The sequence below is a fragment of the Centropristis striata genome, chromosome 10 (genome assembly GCF_030273125.1).
Source record: "Centropristis striata isolate RG_2023a ecotype Rhode Island chromosome 10, C.striata_1.0, whole genome shotgun sequence".
NCBI lineage: Eukaryota > Metazoa > Chordata > Actinopteri > Perciformes > Serranidae > Centropristis > Centropristis striata.
The window spans coordinates 33,076,830-33,091,034 of NC_081526.1; the positions used below are offsets into that span (position 1 = coordinate 33,076,830).

Below are 14,205 nucleotides of genomic sequence, written 5' to 3' on the forward strand. Positions count from 1 at the left end.
GCCTGCGATAGTCTGGCAACCTGTGTACCCGGTGTACCCCGCCTCTCACCCAATGTCGGCTGGGATCGGCTCCAGCCCCCCCGCGACCCGAGTACGGATAAGCCGATAAGGATAATGAGTGAATGAATGTTATACTCCAAATCAGGCGACAGTGAAGCAAACCTGGAAGTGTCTTAAGCCTGTATCCTTTCAAAATTCCAGCAGGAGTTGCAATGTCGGTTGCAGAACAACGCCGGTCCTATCTATCTCAATACAAATGAGATGACTTCTCACTTGATTTATTACCTCAGAAAAAACTCTCACAGCAACATTATGGCCTCAATCACTAGTTTAAAGTCTTCTTCAAGGCAATATGATGTAAACGGTGTAAATAATGGTCCAATTTAGAAGAAAATAAGACGATAAAGTGGTGTATGATTTGGGGCGCGACTACCTTGTGACTGACAGGGCGCTAACACGGCAAACTCTATCAGGATTGAAGCAAAACAATGCGTATCCACGGCACTGTGGACATCTACATAGCGGTTCATTCCAACAGCACAATGCTTAGCTTCCTTGGCAAAAAATAAGAAAGAAGTCCTGTTTGAAGCTTGGTGGGGAAACAGATTTGTGCAGCAGCTGGGATCAAAAAGCTCCACTTTCCACTGATTCAGTTCGTACGACACAGTTTTTCAGATGATGTTAAATTAGACATCGCATCCATTTTCTCTTGCTTGATCGTAAACCTGCATGAGGCTTTCCAATACAGATATATTCCCCTACAAAAGAGTCAAACCAAGAGAAAGTCTCCTTCCAGTTCTAATAGTTGCTCCATTAGTCAGCTCTTGTCCTCTTTAGTTCCAGTAATTGTGGGTAAATTTAACAACCAAATGACAGGAAGCCTTCCTCCCTCAGATCTCTAAAAGAGTTTGCCTACATATTCTCACTGGTGTGTGATCCCCTTACACAGCAAAACAAGCATGATATGAGGTCAAGTAGGCTGCAGTTTCAGTCCCAGCCTGAGGACTGAAACTAGAGCAAGGCAAGCACAACTTGGACTAAAGCTAACTATTATTATTAATAATAATAATAATAATACAAAATTATATTATTTATCTAATAAACAATTAGCCAAGTACTTATACAACAACATTCATGTGTTGGGAAGCTACTCATAAGAACACGTTTATTTTCACAGTGCTGTTAAAAAACCTTTGCACAATCTGCACTACTGCCAGCATCTGACTCATTCATTTGGCAGCTCAGTCACAGCTCTCATTCTCCCATTCTGTCCAGCCTGTTGAAGCTCGACAATCAGCCAGCATTGTTGAGTAACTCTCTGGGTAGGTGATGACACACTGCCCCATCTCAAATCTTTGCGATCATGGGTGAATGTGGCTAACAGTTTCAAAACAGCAAGGATCCCTATTTTCTAATCAGGGAGAGGCCCGGGTGTAGAGTGGTTGAGCTTGAATTGTGAGACTGATAGCCACAACTATGCAGGATGCAATTTCAGGTCGAGTTCAGGTCAAAATTAAGGAGTATGAAGATGGGTGTGGTCCAAATACTTCATCAACGGGAAAAAGAGTGTAAATTTCACCCACTTCACCAACAGGGAAAACAACTCAATTGCTTTTGCATCTCTGGTAGCCCGCAGACGTATCTTACTTCATTGGAAGGATAAGAATCCTCCCTCCCCTAACTCTTGGGTAAAGGGTCTAATGTCATTTCTACACTTAGAAAAAATCAAGTACAGTATTAGGGGGTGCTCCAACAACTTTTATAAAACTTGGAATCCCATTCTTTCCCTAATTGAGTCTATTTCCTCGTTAGATGATTAACATAGATGGTTCTAATTAAGATAAATTGATATAACCTTTAAATGGCCAGTAATTGTTTTTAGTATACTGATTTGGTGGTCAAACTCTAGGCACAACATATACAAATTGTTATAGCTATTTTTTGTTTGTTTTTTCCAAGCATTCTGTATATCTCCTCTAAATGTCCCTTTTTATTTTATTTATTTATTTAGTATTATTATTATTTGTTTGGTTTTATGTGTATGTATATGTATGTATGTATGTATGTATATATGTATATTTTTATTTTTCGTTTTTTATTATTGTTATTATTGGCGACTGTTCATCCCTCCTGTTTTTCTTTGAGGGGGAGAGAGTTGTATTTTCTCATTATCATTACTATTTATTGTTTTTTGCTTATTTTATGTGAATGTAACTCTCTGGTTCGGGGGGCGGGGGGTTGTTCTAAAAGGGGGAAAAATGGGTGAATTGTACCTTTTCTGATTGAATATGTATTATGTCCTGACAACCCAATAAAGATATATATGAAAAAAAAAAAAAAAAAAAAAAAAAAAAGAGTGTAAATGTGTAAAGGCTCACCATCGTCATTCAGGAAAAGCTTATTAAAGCGCAGGCCACTGGGCTCCTTCCCAATGAAACTGTGCACATACTCTGTGCCGTGGTCATGAACAGCTACAGCGTACTTCAGAGGTTTGACACAGGACTGCAGACAGAAGGGGACCTTAGTGTCGCCTACTGTGTGTCTGCAAAAGGCAAAAGATAACACGTTATCTACGCAGGCAAAGCAGGTCCCATACCAGTGATTAGAAACAACACAGTCACAGTGAGAAACAAGAACAGACTACAAGAGATATGAGAAAGAAAATGTTAATTATTATTACTTGTACTATTAATAAGACGCCATTTCATAGAATGTGTGTTCAGGGAAACCATAAACTTCAGTGACAGAGAATTACAGCATGATAACAGGATCACATGATCACTTATCTTTACGACTTCCTCTCTTACACAAACACAACAAATGTACACACCTGTGGAATTTTCCAACGGCCTATCAGAGAACAAGCTGATCAAAACACCTGCTTACATCATTATACTACTCTTTGGAAAGTGTCCTTGTACTAGTTTTGTTTACACAGGAAGCCAAACACTTGTACATTAACTAATACATTAGACCATAAAGTTAACGACACTTGTGTAAATCATATATTGAGCAATTGGAAGCTTTCCAAAGAGTGTTTATTACATTACATACAATGTTACAGGTGTTCCTTTGAAATGGAAGCCTTTTTCCTCTAACCTAGACAACTTAGCATGTCAAGATAATTACATAATTTCATATCTCTTATCCAAGCCTATTATTTTGAGATATTGAGTCATTGTCTTGAGAAAGTTTCTATGTATCTTGAAATAATGAGTTGTTACTTTTTTGTTAGTTACGAAGTCATTATTTGGGGATATTACGTCATATTTTTTGTGAAGCGATTTTAGTGATGCTAAGTCATTATTTTGAGATATGTATTCATTTCAAGTCATAACTTTGAGATAGAGTAATTATTTAAAGATACAAAGTCATTATTTTGAATACAAAGTCATAACTGAGTCATTATTTAAAACAGATTTTACAATCTCAAGCAGGATTTTATTTAACAGCTAGACACGGACTATTAAACTAATTCTAATAAACACTTTGAATGGTTTCTGAAACTGCAATAAAAATAATCAGAATAGGCTTTTATAGCTTTCCTCTTGTGAAACCACAAGATACCATTTAGTAATTATTAAACCTACAGGAATCTGGACTCTCCCTCAGGAATGCACACAACACAGAGCAGCCTTTATAACGGAACATACAAGCAAGAGTAATGTGCCAAATTTTAAAAACATCACAGTTTCCCTTCAAAACACGGTCCAGCTCGTAAATCTGTCTCACCTCTGTCCGTCCACCGTGCACAGGGAGACGGCCCACAGGTCGGGGCTGAATTTGGCGAGCTGAGGAATGTAGTCTGCAACCTGAAAGAGAGTTAAGGCAGCTGAAAGAGTGTCCACACGGCAGCGTTCACCTTACACTGCTGACGGCTGCTGAGGCTCAGGTATCAATGGAAAGCTAACACCGCTGCCAAAACACAACAACAACAACTGACAGGTCAAATCCTCGTCTGTTGACCTGAGAGAAAGAATCCTTCCTCAGACGCTGATGCTAAATCAGTTACTTTAGGATCAAGTGCTTTGTTTACTTTGAGTTTTTTTTTATCGTTTTCCACCATCAATATAACAGCAAGTTATTTTCCATGATGCCATTCTGCAAACCCCAGAGATGTGTCTGTTGGCTTAAGTACAACCACACTAAGGCTGGCTCCATTTAAAAACTGATAGGCCTGAACAGAAAATGCAAAAGTGGTTGTTGGGCTCTCATACAGTGATTTAAAAGTCTGTGAACTTCCATGTAGTATGCACATCCATCCATTATCCATCGTTTTCTTGGTAATAACTGAAATCATTATCAAGAAAACCATGGAAAATGTCTAGATATCAGCTCTTAAATTAAACTCTTATCAGCAAATTTTGGTTGTTATCAATATATTTCTCCAAACAAATGTACCTTTAGTTGTACCAGGCATTAAAATGAACAAGAAATTAGAGAAAACAAGGGTGGTCTAATCATTTTTTCCATGAGTTCCATGTGTTTTCATTATGGATCAAGCTGTGTTAAGAACAAAATGTATCATGGATAGAAATTAAACATTTTGATGCATCGATAATGTTTTCATGATTGCATCACAATGAAGTGCTGAGACATTCCCAGCCCGAGTGTTTTCTGCTGCGAACACAAACTCTTGTGTTGGCCTCAGGATTTGTACCGCCTTCACCACACATGGAGTCACCAGATGCTTTTCAGATGAGAGCTGCAAGTTTCACTGTGGGAGCTTCATAAAATCTGAGAATCTCTTTATTCATATTTTTGCTGCTCTCTCTTTTAATACGTCTGAACATTTTGTAGGTAGCACCTAAAACGTCTTGCTGCCAAAGAAAATCCTGCAGCAATATGTGAAAGTAGCAGATAGCTCACTGCAGCTGGGAATAGCACTATGATCCTTTTCACGTGTTCTGGGGTGGATTCTTCCTTCAGTGTGCCAGTAATACAGCGGTTTAAATCAGATCAGAATGCTGCTGGATGTGTAATCGTGGACTGATGTACACATTTTATACCAGCTGAATGCAAACTGTTAGAAAAGACTGATGGTAATGAATAATAATGATGATGCATTAGAGGAAACAAAAAAAGAATCATGGATCTAAGGACACACCTGTCCTCCAGAGAGATTTTTGGCACTCTCATACAGCTCATCAATATGGGAGGTGAAGGACTGGAAGTCTGGGATGACGAACTTCTTGCGGAAGGCCTGAGTGAGCAGGACAATGTTGCTCTGGACACACCTGATGAATAAACCACAAATAGCATGCTAAAACACTGTGACGGCATGCAACTGGAGGAAAAGTTTGTCAACCAAGTTTGCAACCCTGAAATGTGACAAACTTCTATGAATGTTCATAAAACTGGCTGATGAAGAAGCTTCATCATAACATATTGATCAGCTGCTTTTTATCTATGTAGTCTGATCCAACATGAATCAATATATAGTGATAGTGAATGATCACTATATCAATGATCCAACCACATGGTCATATCCCTGAGGGGTTCAGACATGTTAGGTTACTCAGGCCACATAAATGAGTGTGAACCCCCCCCCCCAAAAAAAAAAAAAAAACTCCTTGAGCCTCAGTTGGTTATTCATAGAACAAATATTTTTCAGTTTGCCACGTCAACACACACTAGAAGAAGTGGAAATAATGAGTAGCCTGAAGCTGAGGTAGGTAGGGAAAGGAAAAACAAAACAAAAATGCCAGAATTTGAAACTACAACCCTCCTCCTGCAGCTCTTCTCTCTCTGTACTAAGTCCCTCCCACCACACCAGCATGGGCGTATTCACACGCCTCATACAGTAACAACTGTAAGTGCTGGTCATTCATTTCAATCATCCCAATCCTTATTGCGATCCCCAGTTCTGTGAGAATTATTGTTCTGTTTTTAGACTGACTGGAGGCTCTGGAAATCACATGAACATGAACTTGAATTAGCCTGGATTGGCAGAAGGCTGAACTATCAGCAACATTTTCTCTTTTAGACTCTAAAGACTAGAAAGTCTGTCTTCCTTTTTTGGGTTGCTTTGCAGTCACAGTTGTTGCCATTGCTGGAATAACACAGAAGTTTTGGCAATTAAATCAGGATTTCACCATCTCAACTCTCTCTGAAATTATCCGTCATTGGTCAAAGTCTAAGATTTTCTAAAGCCTGAAAACAGACCCAGGAGGAGGTGCAGGAGTCTAGATTTCTCTCAGACCACTTGAATTACAATATACTGAAGGGTTATTATGAAATTTGCCCAACGGTGCCCAAAAAATATTGCCTCCCACAGCTTTAACATCCTGTTGACAAAAATCAATTCACTTCTTCTTGATTATCATAGAAAGGAAGGAAGTTGGGAGTTTCCTATGGCATGCAATCTAGAGTTTTCTTGGCACAAGTACCTACATTACAAAAACCATGTGCATTTTGCAATTATATTGCACTAATACACTGGTGGTTGTCTCTTTCCCCCATCCTAGAGAACACTAGAGAACTAGTGTATTTATAGAATTCTTTAATTCTAATTAAGAGATAGAATGATCAAATGCATCCATTTGATTGCACTCAAACAAAACAGTTGTTTCCTAAATGCTTTTGGATAAATAATGATGGATACATTTATGCAATGTGCAAATTTAAACAAATAAAGTATGTTTGAATTTGCTCCAAAAATATGGTAATCAAAATATATATCATGCTTTTTGAGGCTGAAGAGAGAAAAAAGTTCTTGAAAAACATGATATAAAGTGCCACTATGGTATGTGCACATGATGGGAATAAAAACACCCAGACAGGACACGACATGCCTTACTTCTTGAATAGGTGCCTGTCCAACGTAACGCCATCGGATGTGTTCCTTAGAGTTTCTTTGAGGGTGTCCATGCATTCCTTCAGTCTGGGATCTCCAGTGCGGAGCCCAGTAGCTTTAAGAGCCTGTAAACAAAAAAGGAGGATCTCTAAAACACCACTGAACAGAAAACAATCAAATGTTAACAGATAACTGTGTTAATGCGCTTGGTAATGCTGTGACATTGCAGCAACCGTCGCGCTGAACTGAATCTTAAGGACTTACTGTGAGAAACTTATGAGCGGGAATCTTCTCTTGACCTTCGGCCACTGTGTAGAACAGCAAGTCCTCCAAACTGGGGAGAATGCCTGCATTTCTTCTCCTAGGTTGGAAAGTGGAAGATAGACAAACAGGTGAATAAGACAGAGAACTTTAATTAATGTGAAATTACTCAGAAAATGAAAATTTTGGATTAAAATACATGACATGTTATCTTCTACACAATCTTGGATTAGAGAAATGGCAATGTGTGTTACATTAGAAAAGCTAACCTATGTAATTAGGGGTAAAGTGCAAGAATTTGAAGAGGTGTGGACACCCTTAATGGACTTTCTCAAGCAACAGTAGATTATATTTATCTGTAAGCATAATGAGTGTAACAATTTTTTTATTTTAAAAAAATTATTATTATTTGTTGTAATTGTTATTTTATATTCACACACTTTTTTATTTTATTTTAATTTTTACTCATTTTATTTAATTTATTTTTGTGTATGTGTGTTCAGCGGGGTCTGCCTGCTTTTCATTATGTGGCTAGTGTGGTGAGTGTTGCTGTGTTTTGTATGTTCTTATTGAAAATTAATAAAAACATTGTTCAAAAAAAAAATACATGACATGAGCAGAAACGAAAAGAAGCGGGAAAAACAGACAGTAGTTAAGTAACATATCAGTAAATTAACAGTAGTTAAGTTGCATATCAACTGTGCCTTCACTGCAGTGGTACTGTATTCAATTACAACACTGCCCTTTAGCACAAGCCACAATAAAGCCTATTCCCACCTGTCCTGCCAGAGTAAACACAGAGCTTATCTGTGGCTGTTGATAGTCTTATCACATTAGTGAGGGATTCGAGCCACTCATAGTGAAAATATGTAATCCAAGTGTAAGCATTAGCCACAACAGCGTGTGTGTCTGTTTGTAGATCATGGCCTTCATTGTGCAGTACAACATTACTGAATGTTTCCTGTTGGCAGTGCTTCCTCATGGGTAACATTATGTTTTAAAGCTGGAAATCAGGAGATAATGACACCAAACAAAGTATTGGGTGTACATTGACTAGTCTGGTTTGACAGATTATGTCTGTCTTCTGCAAAATGATCTATAAAAGCTAAAGCATGTTTGTTAAGTTTATTGATGTAATTTACTAGAAAGAAAAAAACAAACATTTGGGGTGTCCCGGTGGCACACTGGTGGAGCGCATTGCAACTGGGTCTTGGTTCTTATAAAACAAAAATATGAAAGTATCCATTATCTTAAAAGGTATGGCTTTCAAGAGGCGGAGGATTAGATTAGATTACAGAGGCTTTGACATGACAGTCTTGAGGATATGAGCAATATGTAGGCCATGAGAAGGAAGCAATTATCAGTTATAGGCTGAAAACAAAACCCATATCATGTATCTCAAAAGTAAATACAAAGTCCTAAACTAATTTATATCTTCCTCTGTGATACAGCTACATAATGTTCTATGTGAAACAGACCCACATCAACAGGATACAGAATGCATGGTGGCTAAAGAGCTTTGCACTTAATATACAATAGCCTGCCTCACAGCTTTTCAATACTGGTGCTTTCCATTTCTATAATGTTTTGCAGAAAGTCCAAGGGCAGAAGAATGTCAATGTAGATCTGTTGTGGCAGGAAAGTGTTTTATGACAAGTTACAGCCTGAGAAAAACACCTAAATGTAGTTTTCAGCTAGCAGCTGTGGAGGTGAGAGGAGTGTGTCCAGAAATGTCAGAAATGGAGTGACAGCAACCTGTCCTTCACCTAAAGCACATGTTTACTGGACACATACCATCAACCATTGTATACATAAGGGTTAACTTGCTCACAAGACTGTGTTGGGATACACACTTCTAACTAGGAGTGTCAGTTCTTTTGATTTTAGGTCATGATCCCATTCAATTTTTCATTTAAACATTTTATTTTCAGCATTGACTGCTATGCCATTGTTAGACTACCAAGTATGGACTCATAAAGATCAACAGATCACGTTGTCGTGTCGTTTTTGTCATTTACATTTTCATATTCTTCTTTAAAAACATAGGCTACATGATATCAAGTGTGATGGCAACATTTTTCTAGAATGTACCACACCATGTTCTATGGGCAAATTTTTGATTTTGCAGATTCTGCGTTTATTTCGATAATTAAAAATTGAGCGCTCATTTCAATATATTTTCAATACAGAATAGGAAATCTTGACGTCCCAGTTCTAACAGTGTTTGCACCTGCATAGCAATAAGTACATTGATTGACACAAATCAACACCAGTTGGTTTCTGAAATCCTTTCAATCTAGACAAAGACAAATTCCAACGACAGTGAATGCAGTCTTGTACTTGATGCTGGCACCGTATTTCATTTTTTGATAACACAAACACTGACTACATGTCAACTGAGATCTAGTTTTGGCGGTAGTGTCTGGAGCAGTGATAGACCAGGCCTAAATTCCAGAAATTCTCTTGTCCCTCGCCCCGCCCAGCCCTCTGTGGCTCTTGGATTAATAAAGTCAACACTGTGGCCTGTTCACACGCTGGTCATGACAGTTGCATGGTCTGCAGTGGGCAAAGCCAGCTCCATACAGAATAACCATTCAGAATGTGGTTCTCCAATCAATATAAAGTCATTTACTTTCAAAAACTAGGAATAACTCTTCAATGGACACTTCAGATTGATCCAATATGGTTCACTGTCCCGCTCCAACATCCTGTTTCTAGAGATCATGCATCCCATTAAAGGAGTCATGCTGCCAGCCAATGCAAACTTTAATGGTAAAGCTGATTTCCATGAGAAGCCAAACACAAGTACCCTGTTAAACTGAAGCTTTACATGACACAGATCAGATGGTTGTGATCCAACACCGACAGGATAGCTGTGCTTCATATTTGCCACATCAGCATTTGAAATTCCATGATTCAGACTGCTCCTCCTCCCTCCCTGCCTTCATCTCCTCTCCCCTTTGGCTCTCCCCAGAGTAAACACTCCACATTCAGCCAAGGTAACTGCACCGGAACATGTGCAAACAAACCAAGACCGACTAAAATGCTGTCTGTCAGGCATGCATAATTGAAAGGGGTTGTTATTGACCTGACATCTGTCACTACAACAGCCCTTCCATACAACAGTCAACAGTTGCACCACATAGTCACAAAGCAAACAGCAAACTAGTGTACAGGTGTGCAAGGATGGTACACCTGACAGTCACGTGTTTATGAGTACCGGTAAGTTGAATTTACGATTGAATGATAGATGAATGAAGCCTAATTGATTATTTGGGCAACCTCTGCAAGAACACTAAAAATATTTTTTTCCGTTGCAAGAGAGACTGAGTAATTCTTAAAGATGATGAGGGTGTGTTCACGCAACAAACTCAGGTCTGACCAATTCATTTATTTGGGCTGGTGTGAAAATGGTTTGGACTAAACAACCAAACAGAGATCGGCCTCAAACATCTCGTCTCTCTCTTCTGCAGTTTATTCATGGTGTAAAAGCAAATGAACCAACCATGATAGCAAGAATGGATCATGAACGGTTATCCTTAATCTGTGCAAGGCCATGTATATTACCTATTTGTGCAAGTCATTTGGAAATCATGGTAAGATGTATGGCGGACAGCAGAGGTATTTTCTACACAATATTAAGACCCAATTTTCACCGTACAAGATGCATCTTGTACTTGTAATCTTTTTTATCCTGTTTCAGCCTGTCAAAGTGTGCTCACACCTTGGGCAAGACAAAAAAAATATTTTTTACCTGTTTCCATGAAATTATTGTGACAATGTGATTCATTGTTGAAAGATAAAGTGTATATCTTCTCAAAACTTTATTAATCCATCTCTTCCAAACATATCACAATGAAATTGAAACCACAATTAACAGTAGAATTGTGTCTAAAAAACAAATAATTTCAACTTCATGGGTAACAGTGTATTCATTTCCATAATCATCCTTAAACCAAGATAACCACTATTGTTGCTTTGTACCTGTTGTGGAAGGCCTAGGTACTTACAAACCACCTGGTACTGGAAAACCAAACGCCTTCATATCTGCATTATAATATCATCTAAAAAGGTGCACACAACTCATCGCAACAACCACGTCAAACACGTCTGACTACTAGTACAGTGCTGTTACAGCAGTATGCAGCCCAAACAGATTTAGCTGTGATTTCACTGCAGTAAAGCCAAAACCCGTACAACATGATTTGCAAAAAGTTCACCTGGCTCTCAGTCTGAACACACCATTAGTCAATATTAAAAAGATTCAGTCAATTTTCAATATTCTATTTATAGTTATAAGTTATTTCTTTGCAAACTCCTTGTAACACCAAAGAAAGAAAGAAATGCATCAGAAATATTAAGTTCTGTCCAAACTTGTGTCAGTCAGAATTATTTCCTCACATTGGTCCTGATGATGCAGGATGATAATCACCAAAACAGTCTATTTACCTGTCAGTTTGTTTAACTTCATATTTTCTCCGCTGGACTAGAACTAAAATGCAACTTGGTCTGTACCCAATGAAGCGAGCTACAGGTGTGAAAACACCCTGAAAAACTCATTAACCACCAACACACTCTTTAGCAGGGGAAGAGTGTTTGTGTTACCAGAGAGTGCACTTTCTGCTGCGAGAAGTGAAGAGGGGCCATGAACAGCACTTTGTGGAACAATTGCAGGAAAAATGAGGGCAAGTTATGTGTTCAGGGTACTTCACCAATTTTACAAATCGGGACCAATGTAGTAATGATTGATCATCCTTTCATCACAGTTTCTTGATGCTTGGGGACTATATTCTTTACTCGAAAGTTGTTAACATAAGCCATGGACATTTACAGTAGCACAGATGGTGAGGTCTAACAAAAGTGGAGCTGCATTGCAGAAAAGTGATGTTTTCTCCTTAACTCACCAGACTGGTCCAGCTGCCCACTGCATTATATCAACAGTATTGGTTTTACAGGTTTTATTCTAGCCTTTGGCCCTTGCAACATGCCATCTCCCCTCTCTTTTTAATCTACAGCTTACTTGTCAAAAGACAAAAAAACAAAAAAAAACAACCCCTGTGCAAATATTCGGTGAATATGAATAGTCAACCCTACGAAATCGAGAGAGGTATTTGGTCAGATAGATTGTTGTCATACCTGATCTGAATCGCCCAGCATAACTGGAATGACCTTTAAGGCTTAACTGCGAATATGCAAAGCAAATGTTTCATAACTGCCTGAAGCATGAGCAGCATTGTTCACATACTTGTCAAGTGTTTCAACTCAGCAGCAGATAAGAGCTGAATGATGTCTGGCTGACATTGAATATCTTCCTTGACAACTTTGTCACAGTAACAATGTAAATATACATTGACAAGGTTACTGTATTGATGTTGTTAAGGTGCTTAGATTACAGACATATTCTAATAGTTTCTCTTTAAAGTATTCCACCACTGTTGTCATTGTTGTTTGTTAATCCATCTCTGACTCTGATCCCTGCTACTTGTGTATGCTACGTGATAATTTCAGTATGATCAGTGCTGCAGTATATGTCTGCATTCATATCTGTAGAAACAGAACCTACAGCTTCCTTTTAGTTCTTGTCCATTAAGATAACTTTTTTTTTTTTAACTCCAGTAACCCATTTTGTGGGTAGTCTCAGTGGCCTATCCAGCATGGTCTGTGCTAAACAAAAATCTTGGGGAAGAACAAACACAAACAATAAAAGGAGCAACAGAATAATCTGTTCTGAGTTTAACAGTAAAGCATGCTGCGCTCATCAAGAGTCAACACCAGGGCTGTCAAACTGATATTTTAAGGTCAGGTGTAGCTGCTGGTTTTCATTGCAACCAAGTAGGAGCACGTCGGACTCATTCAATCACCTGAATTGTCTTCACTCAGATTTATTGTTTCGGGTCAGATCTTGATTGGTTGGAACCAAAAGCTGCAGCTACATGGCCCTTTAGTTGATCAGTTTGACACCCCTGGTCTACAAAAAGATACTTGTATACTATTGTAACGCTGCAACTGACTGAACTGTCATGAATACTGACAGACAGCATACTGCAACAAGACTGGGCAGATGGCAGATTAACATGTCCCACATATCCATATCACATAATCTTGTGGATGGAGTGTTTGATGTTCTCAGTCTTCAACAGCGAACAAGAACTGAACTAAATGAGCAAACGGAGCAGAGTCTGTTTAAACAGACAAACTAACTAGTTGTGAATACAGCCTAAAACACCTAGTTTGTCTACATAGGTACATTTAAAAGTCCTATTCCTCTTCACAGGCAGATGGCTCAGTCCATTTGCCTCTGGATGACTGCTCAGAGGTGTAAGCAGAGCACTTTGAAAGTTTCCTGGATACAAGGTAAACATTGAGTTGTGATTTTAAAAGTCTTTTTTTCTCGGGAGGAGTTATAGATCTGTGCGGTTACAGCACTTAGTTAGGGCTGGATCATATAGAGAAAAATCTAACAATTTTTTTTTTTTTTACAAATGACCTCAATATAAATATTTAGACGTGGGGCTGACTATTGGTGCTGAGAAAGGCTAGAACAACCTGGTTACATTATAAAAACAAATACGGAGCCTATATATATTGTGCAGAAAAGAGCTATAAGAATTGTTTGTAATGCTGACTACAGACAGCCAACAAACCAGCTCTTCACCAGATTTGAAACACTCAAGTTTATAGACCTAGTTGATTTTAAAATATCATAATTTTTGTAATTCATCAAAAAGTACCACAAAGTATCCAGGGCTTGTTTCAGGTCAGGGTACGCATGCCCTGTGAGATATATTTGTGCTGAAATCACCTATGATAAGGACAAATTCTAAGTATCATTGCATTACAAGTAAAGTAGTGAGAATATGGAACAACTGCAGCGATGACATGAAATCATGCACAACAATTGTTAAATTCAAAAGGCTTATGAAAAATGACATGCTAAATAAGTAAAGGTTACAAACTGGATGAGGATGTTCTTGGGACTGCCATCAGTGTTTTTGTTTTGTTTTGCTGTTGTTGTTTGTTTTCTTTGGAGGAGTAATAGAAATTCTCCAATCTAAATAGTTTGATATGCTATGGTTGCCTGAAAAAAAAAAGAAAACATTTTTATATATATATTCCAGAGGTGCTTTGGAGACGCAAAGTTGCGAAAA

At 38.4% G+C, this 14,205-nt stretch overlaps 1 protein-coding gene across 4 annotated transcripts in view; it reads right to left on the reverse strand.

The window, feature by feature from the left end:
* glsb (glutaminase b) overlaps positions 1-14,205 on the reverse strand; it is a 45,904-nt gene that overhangs the window by 27,389 nt on the left and 4,310 nt on the right. For 3 of the 4 annotated variants that reach the window (XM_059342224.1, XM_059342225.1, XM_059342227.1), the window contains exons 2-6: positions 7,061-7,157; positions 6,800-6,921; positions 5,108-5,237; positions 3,733-3,812; positions 2,379-2,542 (exon numbers count right to left, since the gene is read on the reverse strand). In XM_059342224.1, the coding sequence (XP_059198207.1) occupies positions 2,379-2,542; positions 3,733-3,812; positions 5,108-5,237; positions 6,800-6,921; positions 7,061-7,157 (593 nt within the window). Of the gene's footprint in view, positions 1-2,378; positions 2,543-3,732; positions 3,813-5,107; positions 5,238-6,799; positions 6,922-7,060; positions 7,158-14,205 lie in introns of those variants that run through there. The other variant, XM_059342228.1, reaches the window with a different exon arrangement.